The 18,525-nt window shown below is 61.9% G+C and overlaps 2 protein-coding genes and 1 long non-coding RNA gene across 16 annotated transcripts in view; 1 reads left to right on the top strand and 2 right to left on the bottom strand.

The window, feature by feature from the left end:
- TSC2 (TSC complex subunit 2) overlaps positions 1-12,471 on the bottom strand; it is a 33,435-nt gene extending 20,964 nt beyond the window's left edge. For 9 of the 14 annotated variants that reach the window (XM_037813968.1, XM_037813966.1, XM_037813970.1 and 6 more), the window contains exons 1-15: positions 11,732-12,348; positions 10,652-10,738; positions 8,960-9,070; positions 8,278-8,422; positions 7,223-7,340; positions 6,769-6,817; positions 6,377-6,502; positions 5,982-6,055; positions 4,768-4,894; positions 3,789-3,932; positions 3,370-3,507; positions 2,707-2,810; positions 2,271-2,352; positions 884-1,039; positions 391-507 (exon numbers count right to left, since the gene is read on the bottom strand). In XM_037813968.1, coding sequence (XP_037669896.1) covers positions 391-507; positions 884-1,039; positions 2,271-2,352; positions 2,707-2,810; positions 3,370-3,507; positions 3,789-3,932; positions 4,768-4,894; positions 5,982-6,055; positions 6,377-6,502; positions 6,769-6,817; positions 7,223-7,340; positions 8,278-8,422; positions 8,960-9,070; positions 10,652-10,738; positions 11,732-11,869 — 1,716 coding nt within the window. In that variant the 5' untranslated portion in view covers positions 11,870-12,348. The other 5 variants (XM_037813976.1, XM_037813977.1, XM_037813965.1 and 2 more) reach the window with 4 other exon arrangements.
- An 8-nt stretch (positions 12,472-12,479) lies between these two features.
- Positions 12,480-18,472, top strand: NTHL1 (nth like DNA glycosylase 1). The gene is made up of 6 exons (XM_037813979.1): positions 12,480-12,687; positions 13,594-13,832; positions 14,983-15,153; positions 15,925-16,084; positions 18,052-18,157; positions 18,234-18,472. The coding sequence occupies exons 1-6, from the start codon at positions 12,573-12,575 to the stop codon at positions 18,355-18,357; spliced, it is 915 nt and encodes a 304-aa protein (XP_037669907.1). The 5' UTR covers positions 12,480-12,572; the 3' UTR covers positions 18,358-18,472.
- Positions 12,623-15,209, bottom strand: LOC119517386. Its single transcript, XR_005213520.1, has 4 exons — positions 14,288-15,209; positions 14,051-14,156; positions 13,232-13,304; positions 12,623-12,980 (listed from the first exon to the last, which is right to left on the bottom strand). It is a non-coding gene; the product is annotated as an uncharacterized LOC119517386 (long non-coding RNA).
- Positions 18,473-18,525: the final 53 nt, after the last annotated feature.

Below are 18,525 nucleotides of genomic sequence, written 5' to 3'. Positions count from 1 at the left end.
AATGTTTTAAGTTGACCATGATGAGGGACACAGCCCGGAATGGATCACCGAACTGATACCTCTAAAGGGCACCCTGAAGGACACGTGAATTATATCTTAATAAAGCTGTTTCAAAGGCAAGCGAGATGCAGAGAGGGACTACACGGAAGCCCTTTCCAGCCCCAGTGGCTGTGACGACTGGCGCAGCTCCGCACGTCTCAGCGCAGCCTGGCTCAGGCCAGGAGAGCCCTGGCCACCTCCTGCAGACACGCAGCTGCCCTGTCGGAAGCACCACACCTCCACAGCCCTCGGGGAGAGCCCGGTTTCCCATGAGATCCATCCTTCAGACCACAGCTCCAGCATGACGCAGCCGGTGGGCAGTGGAGGCCCCAAACCTGCAAGGGCGCCCACCTGGAGGATGACCAGGAGCCCCAGGACAGCGGTCTTCACATCCTCCAAGGAGGCTGAGTAGGCGGGCACGTCCCTTTCTTCCAGCTCGGGGGGTGGCGAGAGGGAGCGGGAGATCACCTTTGAAAAGAAGCACCAAGCGTAAGTCCCCACTCGTGGCTCCCAGCTCAGCACCGTCGGATCTGTAACCCGAACCACCAGCAGAGACCTTGGCCTTTGTTTCCAAAAAGGAGAGATGCAACATAGGCACCTGAGCGACAGTTCAGAAACCACAATGCTCTACAAAATCCACGAAAAAGCTGCCGGCTATGCACAGAGGACAACAGGCCCAAGCTCCAGACCCTGCAGAGAAGCTGACACCGACCTCCTGGGCCCTTTGGGTCAGGACCCAGGGCTGCGGGTCCCCCAACACTGCCAGCCTCCGTGGGCCCAGGTCTCTGAGGCACAGAGGCCACTCCCACCTGCAGGACTGCACCCCAGCCCAGGCGGCGCTCACTTTTTCGATGATGTCCAGCAAGCTATTGAAGTGGTGGCTGTGGCAGCCTTCGGCCAGGTCCACCAGCAGCTGGGTGGCCAGCTTTCGGACATGGTGATCTTTGTCCTCTGGAATGTGGGAGAGCTGCGAGATGACCACTGAGTTGATCAGCTCCTCCTGTGCCAGGGCATACACCGAGAACAAGGGGTGAGGGGTCTGCCCTGAAGGAGGAAGCTTGTTTTCAAAGCCATTTTAAATTGCTCAAGGCTCCAACTTAAATAGAGCTAAGGAGTTACTCAAAAGTTCAGAAAACCCACAACAGGGCTGGGTCAGCACCAACGAGCCCTGAGTCGGAGCCCCAGCCCTCAGCTCATTAGAAGGGACTGCTGGACAATACCTGGCACACGCATGGGTCCCCATAACTGTTTGCTGTCCAGCAGCACAACTAAGATCGTCTCCCAAGTGGAGGATGCTCAGTAGGGGGTTAGGGGGATCAGAACACACCAAGGAAGACCTTGTCCCTGGTAACGTAAAACTGACTGTTAATTGGAGAGGGGGTCGTGCAAAGACTTAAAAAGGCAGGAGGACAAGACCAACCCTGACGTGAGGGGCCAGAAGAGGAGGCACTGAGCTGCACTCCGAAGGAGCGTGGGATTCCTAGGGGCAGAGGTGGAGAGAGGGCAATCCAGGGAGAGGGGAGGCAGGGAGGGTGGGAGGGGCAGGGGGTGCCCGGGCCCCAGGGACATGGGCCAATCAGCCCCAAAGAAGCCGGGAGGCGGCCCCGACATTCCAGTAAGGGAAGGAGCGTCAGAGCCCAAAATCATCTCTTGGGAAGGAGAACGCATTGACGGTGGGAATGAGGGCAGGACTCTGGCAACAAACCCAGAAAAGGAAGGGGTGGAGAAGGAACAGGACACAGGGAGGCCAGGCCAGGCCGAGGACCACCCCCAGGAGCTGCCCACCAGGCCGGCATCCCAAGGGTGGATGCGGTCGCAAAACCAAAAAGAAAGCACCCCCACATGACTCCGGTCTGAACACAGAATGGATCTTCCAAGGCTCCCGCGCTGCGGGTGACAACCACTGGAGTGCCCCGCAACCAGGGGGAACCGTGCCCGTCTCACCCGGTCATCTCCAGGCCCAACCTGGGGCTGGCAAGGGCACCACAGAACGGGTAAACTGACGAATAAGCCAGGAGGGCACAGACCAACCCACCTGAGAGGCTGCCAAAGAGGGGCCCCAGTCGGACCAGGGGTCACAGCAGAGCCCGGGCTTGGGTGAAGTGCAGGGCAGCCATGGGGGTCACCCGGGTGGGCCCCACTCTGCCTGGCTCACACAGCCGCCTTCGGCACGCCCCAGGCTCCCCCAGCCAGCACCGGCACGTGGGCCCGCAGCCCCGGCGGACGCTCACCTCATAGAACTGCCTATTAATGAGCAGCACGAAGGACAGGACATCCAGCACCTTGATGCGCACAGCACTGCGGGGCTCGCTCCTGGGGGCGGCACAGGCTGCTGTGAGAGGCCTCCCGGGGACCCAGCCCAGCCCCCCAGGGGAGGCGGGACGGCGACCCTGGGCTCCCCGCAGGCCCCCAGCTCGTCGGCTTCCAGACCGAGAACCGGGCCGAGGGGCCAAGAGTGCGGTGGCCCAGGCTGTCAGCCACCCACAGGACGATGCAAACCCAAGGACCCCTGCAGAGGACTTGGCCCTACTGGAAAACAAGCCTTTTCCCACTCAACCAGAATCACTCCTTTCAGGGATCAAAAAGCAAAGCCCTGGTTCGTGGCACGCTGAGACCCAGCCTCAGAGTGGGACGGGGCCCTGCCCGGAGCCGCCGCGGCCCGCCTACCTGAAGAATCTCTCCATCAGCGACTGCAAGTTCTGGATCCAGCCATCCTTCGCCGGGTGAATTGACTGTGCTCTGTAGGATATTAAGTTTAAGAGGGAGGACTCCTGCCAAGAGAGGGAGCACTGGGTGTTAACGAGACATCGGACCTTTCTGGAGGTTTTCCAATAGGCATGCCCCCTGCTACTGACTCAAGACCCCAGAGCTTGCTAGGTGAGCTCAGCATCTCAGGGCCAGGTGGGGGGCCCAGGAACAAAGGCTCTGCCAGCGGCGAGAACTCATCACAAAACAGAAAAGCCTGGGCATGGCGCTGAGCGCCCCTGGCAAAAGACTGCCTGCCACCTGAGGAGCAGGGTCTCGGTGGTGGCACAGTAACCACAGAGCCTAGCCGGCACCTTCCCCCGCCCAGCTGGCAGGAAGCCGACAGGCGGGGGCCGTGCTCCTAAGACCCACACTCGCTGGCCCGCTGGCAGCTGGCAGCAGGCCTGCTGGGACACACCCAGGAGAACAGGAGCCCCCGCCCGCCACTGGAAACTCAGGGAAAACTCTTTCAGATCCATACAGCCAGGGGTCCCCAGGGCCAAGCAGTCACTCCCCAACCCCTGCCGGTCTACACCACTCCTCAGGCCCTGGGCACTGAAGGCCCACCCTGGGCAGCGGCCTTACAGGTCTCTGGTCCGCACACCGCTCCACGAGCATGAAGTATCTCTCCTGCGAGCCGTGGAACTCATTCTGATCACAGAGCTCCTCCACTGTGGTCAGCAAGTCGTGCACGATGATTCTGAGCTCCTGGCTCTCCAGGATCTGCGGTGCAAGGAGGGGGTAAGTCAGAGGAACTCCAGTGTCCCGCAGGGACCCCACATCGGCATCCTCAGCCCGAGGTGAGCTGCATGCATGCACATACCTGTATGCACACACACACAGCACACCCATGCACATCCAAGTGCACACACCCACATGCATGCACACACACGTGCACACCAGCATACATGCCTGCACATGCCACACCCACACACACAGCCACGCACACAGCCACGCACACACCCCCTCCCTGAGCTGTCCCCGTGCCCACTTCTCCCCATCACCTGCAGCTGCTGAAGGAGTCGCTCAATGATGTTCAGTAGAATGTCCCATGTCACAGCCTGGAGCTCCTTCCGGTACTTCTTGATGAGTCTGGTTATGGAGAGCACGATCTCATAGGACACTACCTCGTTTGGGCAGGTCATGGCCTGGAAGAGAAGGCCAGGGCACAAGCGAGTTGCCGCCTGCCCCACTCAGGTGAAGCCCATGCACGCTTCCCCTGGAGCTGAGGACAACGTGCCCGAGAGGGCAGCACTCCCGCACACGGCTCGTGGGTCACAGAAGGACTACTTCAGGAGCCCAGGAGGGTGGCGTCCACATTGCCCGGGTAAACTGGGACCCACAGAGGGCTCCGAAGAGCCTGACTTGGTCATCAACTATTAACTCTGAAATCCTAGGCCCCAGCTCAGCAGCGGGATGGAATCCTAATGTCACAGCCCAAATTCTGACTCGAGCAACGCCTGACGCCACCGCAAGGACACCCCAAGGACAGCTCAGCAGGAAGATCAGCAGGAAGATCAGCAGGTCGGGAGGCCCCATGTGACCCCGGACGGACCCGGCCGGCCTGAGCTGCTCTTGTCGTATCAGCGAGTGCAGTGGGGTCTCCCAGTGCATAAGAGTGCCATGGGGCCCGAGATCGCTCACAGGACACGCTCTGAAACCACAGAGCACCGTTCTAGGGGAGGGCAAGGTCATCATCTGACCAAGTAAAACCAGCACCAGCAGGAGGGCTGCTGCCCGAGGGGGTTCTGAGCAGCTCTAAGGCTAGCCTGTAGGGGAGGGAGCTCGTGACACATACGGTCTGCTCGAGTAGGACCCTCTCAGCGACTGTAACTCTCACCCCCAGCTGAAGAGCAAGTGACTGGAAATGTCGCTTCAGCCCTGAGCAGGATCCCATCTGAGGGGCCTGTCCCGGGCAGGGAGATGGGCCTGAAGGGAGCCCCCCGTTCTTGCTGGGATGCTGCAGCATAGAGAGCACATTACCTCATAAAACGACGGCAGCACGGACGTCGGTGAGTTCTTGAGAGAGTAGAGCCTGTGGGCTCCCCAGAGAGCCATGCCCACGAAGAACACGGCTCCTCGCAGCAGCGGGGCATCCTCCATGTAGGCCCTGGAAGCCCCCAAAGCAAGACGGGGTGTGGGTAGGGCCTGGGCCCAGGGTCTGCCCACAGGTGCCCCAGGACGCTGAGGAGCCCAAGGCGGGGCCCAGCTCCCGACAACCCCACCCCACCCCCAGCCACCTCCCACCCCAGGGTCCCTATGCTTATGACTCAGAGTGAAACTGGGGACAAGAAGACAAAGGCCAGCAGCAGCTACTTGGTTCACTCATTCAGTCGTTCAACAACCAATTGCTGCTGGCCTGCTGTGGGCCACGGTTCAGGCTGCTTGAACAAGGAAGGGCCTTGGCCTCACACCACTTACAGTCTAGGAGACAGACGCAATCAGAGTCACTCAGTGAATGCAAAATCCCTGCCTCAGGTTGCAACTAGGGAGGGAGCCGGGGATCAGCCAGGCCGAAGCCTCAAGGAGCACACGGGTCAGCCAGCAAAGGAGAGGAGCTCAGCAAGGGACACGGCACGAGGGGGCAAAGGCACCTGGGGCTCAGGCAGGAAGACCCCCAGGCCTCGTTGCACAGTGAGGATGTTTTTATTCTGGGGGCACTGGGGAGCACAGGACACCAGGGTCAGATCATGTTCCAAAGCATCGCTGGCTGCGGGAGGACAGGAGTGGATGCAAGAGGCCCGTGAGGCAGTGAGGGCTGATGGGCGAGGGGCAGGGCGTGGATGGGAGGTGGGAGAGAACAGATCTGAGCCAGCTCTTGGGGCAGAACCAGAGGACGTTGTCACGGGCTGGCTGAGGGGCAGGGTGAGAGAGGGCACGGTGAGCGTGCAAGTTCAGCCTACGACTCAGAGTAGGCGATGCGAAAGCCACACTGAAGGGGTCAAGTCTGGGGAGGGAGGTTGTGAGATCAAATTCGGACATTCTGATTTATCGACCAGTGGAGGAGGGAGTACATCACATACATAAGAGACAGACACCTTCCTTAACAAAAGCTTCTGCAGCAACCACCCAAAAGGAAAAGTCCGCAGGTGGGTGCATGCCGCGGGTAGCCGGCACAATTCAGATTCCCGAAGGCTTCCCGACAGCTGGCCCAGCCAGCGCTCCCCAGGCCGCCCGCCCTGGCCCTGCCCGCCCACCTGTCCTCCATGATGCGGCACATGTTGTAGATGGCACTGTGGCCCAGGTGGGTTCCCAGGAGGTTCCGCATCAGCTGGGAAACAAAGTGACTGCCATCAGGGCCAGGCAGACGCATGCTGGGGCCCCAACCCGCTGCCCCTCCACCAGCTCCCCCCCCAGCCAGCAGGCCCACCATCATCTCCAGCAGCTCCTCTCCTCCCTAACAGAGGCAGTGAGCTCTCCAAACATGACCAAAACCCTGACCTCAGCTCAACCGCCTGGGAAAAGGCCACCAACTCCCCTCAAGCAGGCCATTGTCCAGCTGCCCTGAGCGCCACATGGCCATTCACTGAAAACAAGATGGGCCTTGTCCCACCCGCAGCCTCCTGGCCTGGGACCGGTCGCAGCATCCCACCTTCCAGCAGGGCTCGCAGAGCTCCTTGACGCTGACGGTGCGGCACAGGGTGACAATGAAGAGGGGGAGGCTCTCAGCGGGGAGGCAGTTGTAGCAGACCACAGCGTCCAGCACCTGCAGGGACACCTGGGGGGAGAGAGCGGGGTCACGCTGGCCCCTCGACACCCACTGCGGGGACCAGGGTCCTCCTTCCACCTCCCGGGGTCCATGACAGCTGCAGCCTCCCCTGGAGCCACCCCAGGCCCTGCCGCTGCCCTTGAACATGCCCCCAGTGGAGACTGTCCCACCACCCTCACAGGGAGACTCCGGGGCTCAGGAGCCCTGGCTGCCCAAGGCTCCCCTCCCGGGAGGAAAGGCAGGAGGAGCCGTCCGCTGGCGAGGGAGTCACTGACCTCTATGTCCACAGAGGACGTGGTCCGGATGCACAGCAGGCAGATCATGCTGGGGGGAAAGCACCCCTGGGAGTCACCCACACGGCTCGGGGGGGGCCGAGGCGCACGGTCACAGCTATTCTACAGCTGGTCGATTCAACGAGGGGCTCCCCCTTCCCCAGGGCCCACACACCCAGCAAATACTCAGGGCCGTCCTGGACACCCTGTCCTCACAGCTGGGCATTTAGCAACCCTCACAGATTTCACAGAATTTTTTGAAAAAATAACAATGACGACACAAAAAAACAGGAAATGTAACACTTTAAAAAAAAAAACACAAACCACCGAGTTAAGCCTCAAAACATGAACTTGAGCATAAGGTGGCTAGATCTGCTTCCAACTTTTCCATTTACTTGATGGTTTCAAAGCTGGCTGAACCTAAGACCGGGCAACACCAGGTAAGCTCTGATCTTACTGAACCATTGACGCGATGTATTCGTCGAGGTAACAGCTGTTGAACTTGATCAAGTTCAGGAGCACCAGCAGGAATTCTGAGGACAAGCCCACGTCCATCCACTGCAGGACAAACTCGGCTGGGAGAAAGGAAGCAGGGAACAATTTGCACAGGGGCAGACACCTACTCGCCCCACCTCAGGGAAAGGCACCCAGATCCCACTCACTGCTGGGAACTCACGGTCACCAGCCGGCCCCCACCCCCAGCCCGGGCGGCCCGGAGGGGTCTGCAGCGAGACAGCAGGGCTGAGCCGTGCTCGTCACACTCAGCACCCTGACCCCCAAAGTTGCTGGGTACGAACATGGCCAGGCAGACTCCTGGGCCCCAGCCCAGAGACACTCTCGAAGGAAACACAAATGCATGTGTGGCTGCCGGGCAAATCTGAGAAGACGCCCCGTCAGCACCTGGCCTGGAGGCACGCCAAACTCACGGCCCAACTCTGGGCAACAGAACAGCAAAGCCCAAGTCAGGTGTCCTTCTTCCCCTCCACCCTCTTCCCCCAAACCAAGACACGACCTGCCGAACCAACCAGAACCCGACTGCCAGAACGACAAAGGAAAGGTGAGCAAAAGGAAAGCCTGGGAGGTCAAACAGCACTGACAACTCGCACTGGGGCAAGGAGGGGGCAAGGAGGAAAACAGACTGGGGGCCCCGGTTCCTGAGACCTCAGGCCCCCAGGGAAGACGCCTGCCTGGGAGAACCACGGCAGCAGCCCGCTCTCACCAAAGTGGGGCCCCGGGCTGCCTTCTGCCTGCTCCAGTGCACGCTTCGGGGCCCCTCTCCCCAGGGATCTGAGTCAGGGGGTCGGGAGTGACGCGTCCTACATCTTTAACCAGCACCACTGGAGACTGGGCCACCAGGCGGCCCCGGAGAGCAGAGCCCCCACCCCACCCCACCCCACCCCGGAGCAGCACCCCGCAGCACCCACCCCCGCCCCGGCCTCCTTCCCACACCAGCATCCCAGATCAGGTTCCAGCACCAAGACTAGCGAAACCTCACACCCACACGGCACCCACCCAGCTCCTCCTCCAAGTAGGTGATGTGTTTCCCATTGTCCGTGAGGGCCTTGAAGACTTCCAGCCTCTCGTGGAGGTCTCCGTTGGAGGGGTAGTCCTTTATGACCTTGAAGAAGAAGGCCCTGAGGACCCCCAGGCGCTCCCCCTGAAGGCAGAGCCCCAGGGTCAGCAGAGCCCTGATCGGCCTCACAGGCGTTTCCCAGGGGGGGAGGGCTGGGGGCAGGGGCCGGGCACATGGGCCACCCTACCACCCAGTGTGGGTGCAGCGCCCCCAGGCACGGCCGGGCCGGAGGTCCCTGGATGTGAAGGGGTGAAATGGGCAGGGGGAGGGGCCTCCAGGCACGACTGGGGGAAGTGTCGCTGGGCCTAGGCCAGCAGGGACCTGCATGGCGGGAGCAGGGTGAGCCACGGGAGGACGAGGGGCACGGGCAAGGGGCGCCAAGTGACAACATCTCCCCATGCCACGGGCTGCCCCCTCACCACACGAGTCACCTCACTCAATCCTCAGAATGCCCTAGAGGGGGCACAACCGCTACCCCGAGGGCTCCGGGGACGCGCCCAGGGTCCCACCGAGCGGAGACGCTGTCGGAACACCCACTCGGGGAGTCCGGTGCCAGGTGCCCGGGAACTCCCAGGCTGTACCCGGGTCCCACCCCCACCCCGGGCACAGCCTGCCCCTCACCTGGCCCTGCACGATGGCCTTGAGCAGAGCCAGCACCGCGTGCCTTGCCTCTGGGGGCTTGTCTGGCTGCAGCAGGTCCGCGACTGCCTTCCAGAGCGCCTCCACCGCATGCTGCCACCGGCAAAGGGAGGGTTCAGGGCTGGGCTGTTTCCCAAGACCCTGGCCCCTCAACAAGGACAGTACTGTCAGCGAAGGACAGATAACAATGGGCTCTTTTGACTCAGAACCTGCTCCCTGAAGCCGACATCTTCCTCCACAGCCCGTGATGACGAGGAACCTGGCGAGGAGACTGGCTCCAGCTGCTTTGAACCCAAGCCAGTCTCCTTAACCCTCGTCAAGCACAGGCTGGAGGGAGGGAGGACAGGCCAGGGTGACCCGAGAGAGCAATCGCTGGGAAGGGTGTCAGACCCAGAGGCACCAGAGTAGCTCCCAGCCTGCGGCCTGTCCCAGAAATCCCATTCGGTGGCCTCGCTCTGCTTACACATGCCAGCCTCAGCCCCTTGGCACCGGGCACCTGCCCACCCCCGCTGCCCGGCTCTCCCTGCTGAGGAAGTGCTCCCTGCCCATGCCACAGGGAAGCCGGCCCTGCTCCCTACAGCTGCCGGCGTTAGCCTCATTCTGCAAGGACTTGCACAGGCCCTCCTGTCTCCATCCCTTCTCCACGTTAACCGTTCCCTTCCTTCAACCAGTTTCAGACACACTCTCTTTCCTGGGCTCACCCCTCGTAGAAGGGGACTGATGCATCTGTGTCTTTTGGGTATCTGGATGTGTGCCAGCTCAGGATACACTGGGACTCAAAACCCCCATCCCATCCCACCCCATCCACAGCCCTCCTGTTGATGCAAACTGGTCCCGTGGTGGCTTTTGGCCTCCACAGCACAGCAACACCGAGCCCACAGACAGCCCTAGCCTCTTAGCCCGTTCATCTTCATCGGCTGCTCAGCCACAGCCACCCTCTCCAAGCCTGCACGGGTGACTTTCTGGGCACAGACACCTAGTTTTACGTTTATCCTTGGTGACACGCAGCTTGCAGGTCTCAGATGGACTGCTAAAAGCACAGCGAGTAGTCACACCTCCCCTCAGTTTTGCACCATCGGAATCTGCTCAGCGTGATGTTCCCATCTCCCCGAGCCACTCACAAAACCGCTGGCCAAGGCCAGGACAGAGCCCTGAGGGGCTCGACTAGCAACTCCTGCACCCCCAGAATGACAAACCCCAACTCTGTCCACAGGACATTAGGAGAGAGGCTGGAAAGGTCTGGCCAAAGTAAACACATCCATGAGGTGGCTCAAAATCACCAACCAATCACCGCTCCCACAAGGCAAAAAGGCTGCCGGGCCCTGAGTTTTTCTCTTCGCAATGACACTCTTTCTGATACTCTTTTATTTTCCCTTCCCCACAATTTATAATGAGAGAACAAGTGAGTATGCATTTTTTGTAAGCTTTCTAGAATCTGCTAGAAAAGCCTACATCCCTTTGCTCTCCACCCCCACAAATGATTGCTCCCTCAGGGTTGTGCTCAGAACGTTTCCAGAAGCTACCCCATCACTAAGATGAAGTTACGTTTCCCTGAAATGGTACAAATCACCTCGTTAGCACAGTTAATTGTCGTCAGTGCTCCTGGAAGGAGCAAACTTGGCCTTTAACCAGCCCACGTGCATTCTCTCGGGAGCCCAACTGAGCCAAACCTACCTCTTCAAATTTCTTGGTTTTCGCTACTTCGCAGATGTGCCCTATCACCCGGATGCGATTGCTCAGGCCACACTCGACACTCAGTTCCTGGAGGGAGGTGAGAGGAAAAGGGGCCAGCGCTCAGGTCTCCTCAACCGCCGAGCACAAACTACTGAGATATGCGCAGCGTTTTCCAAGACTGAAGACTTGTAGCTGGACTCACCAGAGTGCTTACTACATCTAGTCCTCTCACCTGGTGGAGTGAGAACGAGCAATGTTTTTTTTTCCTTGACCTTTTTTAATTGAGATAAAATCCATGTAATGCTAAATGTACCATTTTAACCATTTCAAACTGTACGATTCAGTGGTTTCTAACATATGCCCGAGGTTGTGCGATCATCACTACTATCTAATTCTAGAACATTCTCTTCATCCCTAAAAGAATTCCCCGTTCCCATTAGCAGTCATTCCCCAAACCACCATCACCCCCAGCCCCTGGCAAACACTAACCTGCTTTCATTTTTCTATGGGTTTGCCTATCCTGGACAATTCATATACATAAATGGAACCTTATAATACACGATCTTTTACGTTAAGCTTTCTTCACTCAGCATAACGTTCTCCAATTTCATCCATGTTGCAGCATGTGTCAGACCTTCATTTCTTTTTATGGCTAAATAATGTTCCACTTACGGACAGACCACGTTTTGTTTACCCATTTATCCACTCATGGATATCTGGGTTCTTTCCAAACAAGAAAGGTTAGAAGTAGAGATGTTCAACATTTACTTACGGGCAAAACACAGGTGCCAGGCATGTGACAGGACGATTTAAACACAAAAAACACAAGGACCTACTTCTCCCAGGAACTCACAAATCACCAGTTACCTTGCCATAATCCCCGACCACCTGTGGAGACCGCGTTCCAGCCCCGGCTGGTGAAATGGGCATCCTTACATCAGCGTCTCCAGCGGAAGGGCACCTAAGCCTCCACTGTGGGGGGACAGCAGCCCCGGCCCACAGCCCCTGACGACAGACCACACCAAGCCCCCCTCGCACCTCCCACCTAGCCAGCAGAGAAGACACAGGCGGCTCACTCACTCTCAGGATTTCCGCCGTGATGACAAATTCCGTCTGTCTGCCCTCTGCAGACCTAGGATTGGGCCTGGGAGTCCCCAGTCCCAACAGAATCTTGAACTTCTCCTTCAAGCCCGAATCTTTGCTTGTTGGTTTGGCCATGGCGGGCAGGGGAGCCCGGGAGGACTCCTCTGCAGAGGAAGCGGGCGTGAGTGATGTGAGGCACCTGCCGCGGCTGCCGGGACCCACGGGCGGGCACCACCTTTCCTCCCGCAGCCAGGCTGCGCCCGCCGGAAACTAACGTGGGAACCGCCAGGCCTGCTCGGGCCGGCCCCCGCCCCCGAGTCAGCGTGTGGGTGAGGGGGAAGTGGGGGCCGCCGCGGGGTCCACGGAGCCCTGACGCTTGTCACCCCTCTTCTCCCTAGGCGGAGGAGGCGCTGTCGGGGGTGCCTGAAGCGGGGGTGCCCTCGCGCCCGCGCTGACGTAAAACCAAGAACGGCTTGCAGCTCCGGGCTCAGCCCGAGGTGGGCGCGGCCGAGGCCCGGGGCCCGGGATACTGCGGGCCCGCCTCCCCGGCCGCCTCCGCCGCTCTCCCCGCCGCACCTCGGGGCCGGGCCACGCCGCGCTCCGGGGAGCCGCGAGCCACTCACCCCGCGCCGCGGCCCGGGGACGCCGAGAGCCCAGCGCGCCCCGCCCCGCGCCGCCGCCGGAAGCGCGGCCCGCACTTCCGGGGGCGCCCGGCTCCCCGCAAAGCTTGCCGGGAGTCGTGGTTCTGCGCCGTCCGCGGGCGGGAAGGCTGGGCGGGCGCCGAGTGACGTGGCGCGGCCTGGAGGCCGTGGGGAGGCGTGTTCCGCGGGAGTCCCGCATGGCCGCGGCGCGCGTGACGATGTTGACCCGCAGCCGCAGCCGCGGGCCGGGAGCCGAGCTGCGGGGGTGTGGGGAGGAGGCCGCGCCCCTCCGGAGGGGACAGGCGGCTGCAGGTAGCGCGGCGCCCGGGCCAGGGCGCGGGGGCAGAGGCGGGGGAAGGGTCCCGCTGGAGACCGGACCCGGGCCGTCGCCCACCCCCGCGCTCTAGTCCCTGGACGCAGGGGAAGGGGTCCGCAGGGGCTGGGGTCCGGGCGCTCCACCTCCCCCACCCCGTCCTGAGCGGGAAAGGTCTCCCGGTCCCACCAGCCCGACCTGGGTGCTGCTCCTGAGCTCATATAGCTGCTTCCTCTCAGAGGAGCGAGGTGCTGGGACACCAGTCAGAAGTCTTCTCTCCCTGTTAGGGGTGCTTCTCAGAGAAAACAGGGGAGGGGGTGGCACCGCAGTTGGCAAGGCACTCGTTTGTAACCCTGTGGTGACTTAAGGACCTCCCAGTGCCCGGCTGTAGGGAACCGACCCAGCCCCTGCTAGGACCTCCACGGCATTGGACAGAGGGGGGCGTCCTTGGGCCTCCAGGAATCCGGGGGTGGTGCACATAGTGAGACCCCCTTGGACAAGAGCATGCAGGAGGAGCTGGGCAGAGGGGAACAGGCGGCTGACCGTGCCAGCCAGGTTGGCGGGAGCTTTGGTGCCAGGATATCATTTGGACTTCATCACGAGTGCAAACGGAGACCTGCAAGGAATGTTGAACAGGAAAGGGACACAATCCAGTGTAGAGAGTAGACTGGGGACACCGTGGTGGAGGCTGCTGTTGGAGTCCTCGTGTTGTTTAACATGGACGTGGTCGGGTGGGCAGTGGTGTGAGGAAGGCTAGTGTGTCCGAGAATGGAGCATCCCCACGTGCAGCAGATGAGTGACAGGTGTCAAGCAAAGGAGAAAAGTGCAGGAGGCCGGTAGAACTGCACTCACACACCCCCCTCCCCTGTGCCCCAGCTGAGGGGACTGTGTGGCACTTTTTGCAGAAGGAAGGACAAGCCACAGGCCTGTGAAGCGCCAGCGGGAGGCACAGAGACCACGTGTGGCCTATGAGGCTGCGGCCGGGGAGGACAGCAAGGGGGCCAAGCCCCTCGAGGCGTCAGGCTGGGAGCCCCAGGACTGGCGGCAGCAGCTGGCGAACATCCGTGCCATGAGGAGTGGGAGAGACGCGCCTGTGGACCGGCTGGGAGCCGAGCACTGCTACGACCCCGGTGCACCCCCGAAGGTAGGCGGGGGCCTGTCTGCCCGGGTGAACCCCTCCCAGAAAGGCACTTTCTCCCTCACAGGCCTCTGCGACCTGGCGGCTCCCGGCCGGCAACCTGCCTGCAGGCCGAACCTGCACTGGCTTCATCCCTGGGGGAGCCCGGGCCGTGCTTTCCAGCAGGCCCCGCGCCGGCACTGCAGGGCACACCGGATGTTTGCTGAGGGAGGGTCAGTTCTTACCCTGGTCAGGATCCTAGGTCCTTAGACCAACCCGAGTTCCAGTCCCGACCCTGCTCCTGTGTAACTGGGCGACTTGGGTCCCTGCTCCCCGAGCCCGTTTGCTTATCTGTGAAAGGGGCGATCAGTCATTGTCTTCCACAAAGCACGAACAATTATCGCCGTAGCCAGGGGAGGTGAGTGCCACAAGGCAGGTACAGTCCTCATGGTGATTCATGGATCTCATATTTGCAAACTCACCTACGTGCTAAAATTTACTTGTAACCCCCAAATAGATAATTGCAGCCCTTCAGCGGTCGTTCGAGGACAGATGCACAGGAAAATGCCAGTGGCCCAACATGCACTTTCTCAGCCGAGGTCCCCCGGACGACGCTCAGCCGCCTTGTTTCAGCTCATCCTGTAAACGGGCGTCGGCTCTGCGGTCCCTTTCGTGCTGCATCCCTCACCCTCTTGTGCTTTTCGTTGGGGACTCTGCATGGTGCCGGAGCACCATGTAGTTAGTGTTCCGAAGCCCGAGAAGCCCCGTGGAGGAAATGCGTGTTAGGCCAGCTTCCTTCAGGCAGGAGTTGCAGTGCCGCGTGTAGTTCAGTGCTGATGAGTCGAGAACGTACGTAAAATGAGGAGTGTGAACACAGACACACATAAAGCAGGGCTACATGTCCTCCAGAGGCTACATGTCCTCCAGAGGCTCACAGGCTCTCAGAGGTGCGGTGGTTCCGAGTTTGCTAATTCAGTGTTCACGACAAGAGCTGACCATGCCCTGGTTGTCCCCACATTGTAGAGGACGAAATGCCTGAGCCAGACCCACCACGTCTCGTTGGCCCAGGCGGGTTGGAGGGCGCATCCCACACCTTTCCAGGGGTAACAGGTAGAGGTGGGCCCAGGGCTCTGCTGAGGCCCCCATACCCGCCCCCGTCCCCTGTCACTGCCTGCAGGTCCGGAGGTTCCAGGTGCTGCTCTCGCTGATGCTCTCCAGCCAGACCAAAGACCAGGTGACCGCGGGCGCCATGCAGCGGCTACGGGCCCGGGGCCTGACGGTGGACAGCATCCTGCAGACAGACGACAGCACACTGGGCACGCTCATTTACCCCGTGGGCTTCTGGAGGGTGAGCCTGGGCTGCCACCACGGGGCCGGGGTGAGGCCGGTTTGGGGGAGACATCGGGAGACCCATGAGACGACCAGGCCAGGGCTGGGGCCTTGACGTGCGCCCCACCTCCCGGAGACCCCAGCCCCACCCACCACCCAAGCACGCAGGGTCCTTGGAGCTCCCAGCCCTTCCTGTTTGCCTCCTGCCTCTTCCTTCCTCCTCCTCTCCACCCAGGGCCTGGCCCTTCCCTTCCTCCACCCTTCCCTTTGTTTATCCCACACCTCCCTGGAGTGCCTTAGTCCCTCCCCTCGAAGCCCTGCGCCCTCTGGCTGAGCCTGGGTGGCAGGTGGGTAGGTCTGTGGAAGGCAACTAGGCAGGCAGAGCCGCTGCCCCTTGGCACTGATGTGGGCCGTGGTTTATTGGATGGGTTTTTAAGTAGGCCTCTGCTTCGGCATGGGAAGGGACCCGCCCAGTCCTCCTGGCAGCTGGCAGAGGCAGCCCAGGCCCAGCCTCCCCTCCCAAAGGCTCAGGGGCTGCAGGCCCAGCTCCTGGGGGTAGCCCTGCTCAGCTGACCTGGCCGGGGCCCGAGCCCACCCACAGCACATTGGCCAGGGCAGGTGGGTGGCCCTGGCTGCAGAGCCTGGGTGTGTGCGTGCCCCACCCGGGGCTCTTGTCAACCTTTTGCTCCTGGGGGAGTTGGACAGAGGCCTCTGGCCGTGTCCTGGGCAGGGAGCAGCCTCTCTGTGCCTCGCCCCCCCAGGCTGACACACCCCTCCCCTCGCCTTCCAGAACAAAGTGAAATACATCAAGCAGACCAGCGTCATCCTGCAGCAGCGCTACGGTGGGGACATCCCCGCCTCCGTGGCAGAGCTGGTGGCACTGCCAGGCGTTGGGCCCAAGATGGCGCACCTGGCCATGGCCGTGGCCTGGGGCACCGTGTCGGGCATTGGTGAGTGGCCCACATCCCCGGGAGCAAGGTGCTGACTCCAGCCTGCTGGCTGCTGTTGGGGGTCCCTGACCCAGCCCAGAGGGGCAGAGGGGTGCCCCTCACAGCAGGTGAGGCCCGCCCTACCAAGAGAAGGGCACACATGGCCGGAGCTCCCAGTGCTGAGTGCCCGCCAGGTGCTGGGGCCTGTGAAAGCACTGGTGGGGACGTGCAGGCCCTGCTGAGCCCGGGGACCTCTGGGGAACCCCACGAGGAGCTGATGTTTCCACCGAGGGCTGAAGGACGGGGAGGGGTTATCAGGGCCAAGGAGGGGCTCTGAGGTTCTAAGACGATGGTGGGCAGAGGGAGCAGGGGCGGGCAGACACACAGAAGGGGAGGAACCTGGCCAGACCTTCTGGAGTCCTTCACCAGGGCTCGGGGTGCAGTTGGGGAGGGTAGATGCCCCGCGTGGGAGGCAGGGAGGCAGAGCTGCTGCCGCATGACCTGTGTGTGTGCTCCTTCCCCTGTGTGCCTCTGGGATCGCGGCAGGGGCCTGGGACAGGTGGGGAGCCCGCAGTGGGGGGCCTCCCCGCAAGACTGGAGAGCAGATCCCCACAGGGCTGGGCAGCAGGGGGCCAGGCAGCTCCTCCCCCCAACCTGGGGTGCCATCGCACCTGCTCTTGAGATGCCTGAGCTTATCGGGGCGGCTGTGTGCTTTGTGGTTGGGCAGGTCAGGGTGGGGGCTGCCCGTGGCCAGAGTGGGGACGGTGGTTAGGGAGCCGCTGACGAGGGTGACGGTGTGGGCTGTCCCATCTCCAGTTGGGAATGTGGGCCCGGCCACCACTGGGGGACCCAGGGTGCGTCAGCAAGAAGCCCTCCATCGTCTCTGCCCCTTTCCGGACGCCAAGTGTGGGCAAGGCACCCGTCCAGCCTGAGCCAGGGCACCAGTGGGTGGAGAGTCCCCCTCCGACTGCCCTGCTATGGGGAGAGCCTGGGACAGCCCCTCCATCAGGCCACTGGGTGCTCCTGGGGGCGGAAAGCAAGGCTGGGCAAGGGGCGGCCCATGGCCCTGGGATGTGACCTTTGGCCTCTGTGCTCATCTCTGCCGGGGGTGGGGGTGGGGGAGGTGAGCTCTCTTCCGAGCAGCTGGGTAGGAGTCCCTTTCTCTCTGGCAAACCCCAGAGGCAGTGGCAGGGCCTGGGGCAGCCAAGGCAGAGTCCCTGGCGTGGCCAGTGGGGGCAAGGCCCACAGCCAGACCCGTGCTCTGTCTGTCCCCGAGGGCTGCGGTGGCAGGAGCCAGGTCCTTGGGTGGAGACCTCTTCCTGACCACAGCCCCGGGACACAGACGGAGCAGAGAGGTCAGGTGAGGCTGTTCCCACAGCTGGGCCTCAGTCCCGGGGGATAGTGGGGTGCAGTATGTGCTTTGGAGTCTGAATGTCACCCTGCTCCTGCCAGCAAAGCCTCAGTTTCCACATCTGACCCCTGGCAGGAGCCAGGCAGGTGCAGCCCTCGGCACATGGCCGGCTCACCACAAGCGCAGGATCCAACCTGCTGGCACTGCCGGGGGGTGGGGAGCCCAGAGTGGAGACCTCCAGGCCTCTGGGGTCGTGGCCAGATCCGAACAGAGGAAGGCATGGGCTGCAGTGCTGAGGTGGCCCAGCAGACCCTCCATCTGGGCTGGCAGCTCCAGTGCCTGTGCAGCTGGGTGCCATCGGCCAGCGGGGGATGATGGCATCTCCCGGCCACTCTGCAGCCAGAACGGGGAAGGGCAACACCTGGCTGATCCCAGTCATGCTGGCACTCAGCAGGGCCCCTGGGCCCACTGGACCCCCTGCCAGGCTCCCCTGGGGCAGCCAGAGCCCGGGAGGCAGGGGCAGGCCCCTGTGGGGAGAGTGTTTGAGCAGCGAGCTGAGGGGGCAGAAGAGGGCTGGAGGCAGGGGGCTGGGAATGGGGCAGCCCTGCATTCAGCTGGCCTCCCCGTCTCCGGGCAGCGGTGGACACCCATGTGCACAGGATCGCCAACCGGCTCAGGTGGACCAAGAGGGAGACCAAGGCCCCAGAGGAGACACGTGCTGCCCTGGAGGAGTGGCTGCCCAGGTGCTGGGGTGGAGGGGCTGGGGGCTCAGGGCCCGCCCCTGCCCCCCTCAGTGCTGACCCAGATCCCTCCCCACAGGGAGCTGTGGAGCGAGATCAATGGGCTGCTGGTGGGCTTTGGTCAGCAGACCTGTCTGCCCGTCCACCCACGCTGCCAGACCTGCCTCAACCGGGCCTTGTGTCCTGCTGCTCGCGGTCCCTGAGGGCTGGCGGCCTTGGCCTGGGTGCCAGGGATGCTGGTTCCAGCCACATCTGTTAAGATTCTTTGGCTTAGAGAGCTGCAGCCTATTTAATAAAGTCTGGGACTTGTGGCTGTCATCTGGCTGATTTCTGTGACCGGGGAGCCCGCGTGCCCTGCAGACCTGTGCCCC

Source organism: Choloepus didactylus, chromosome 21 (assembly GCF_015220235.1).
Source record: "Choloepus didactylus isolate mChoDid1 chromosome 21, mChoDid1.pri, whole genome shotgun sequence".
Classification (NCBI taxonomy): Eukaryota; Metazoa; Chordata; class Mammalia; order Pilosa; family Megalonychidae; genus Choloepus; species Choloepus didactylus.
The sequence above is the reverse complement of the archived record's forward strand: the minus strand, read 5'-3'. Positions and strand labels throughout refer to the sequence as shown.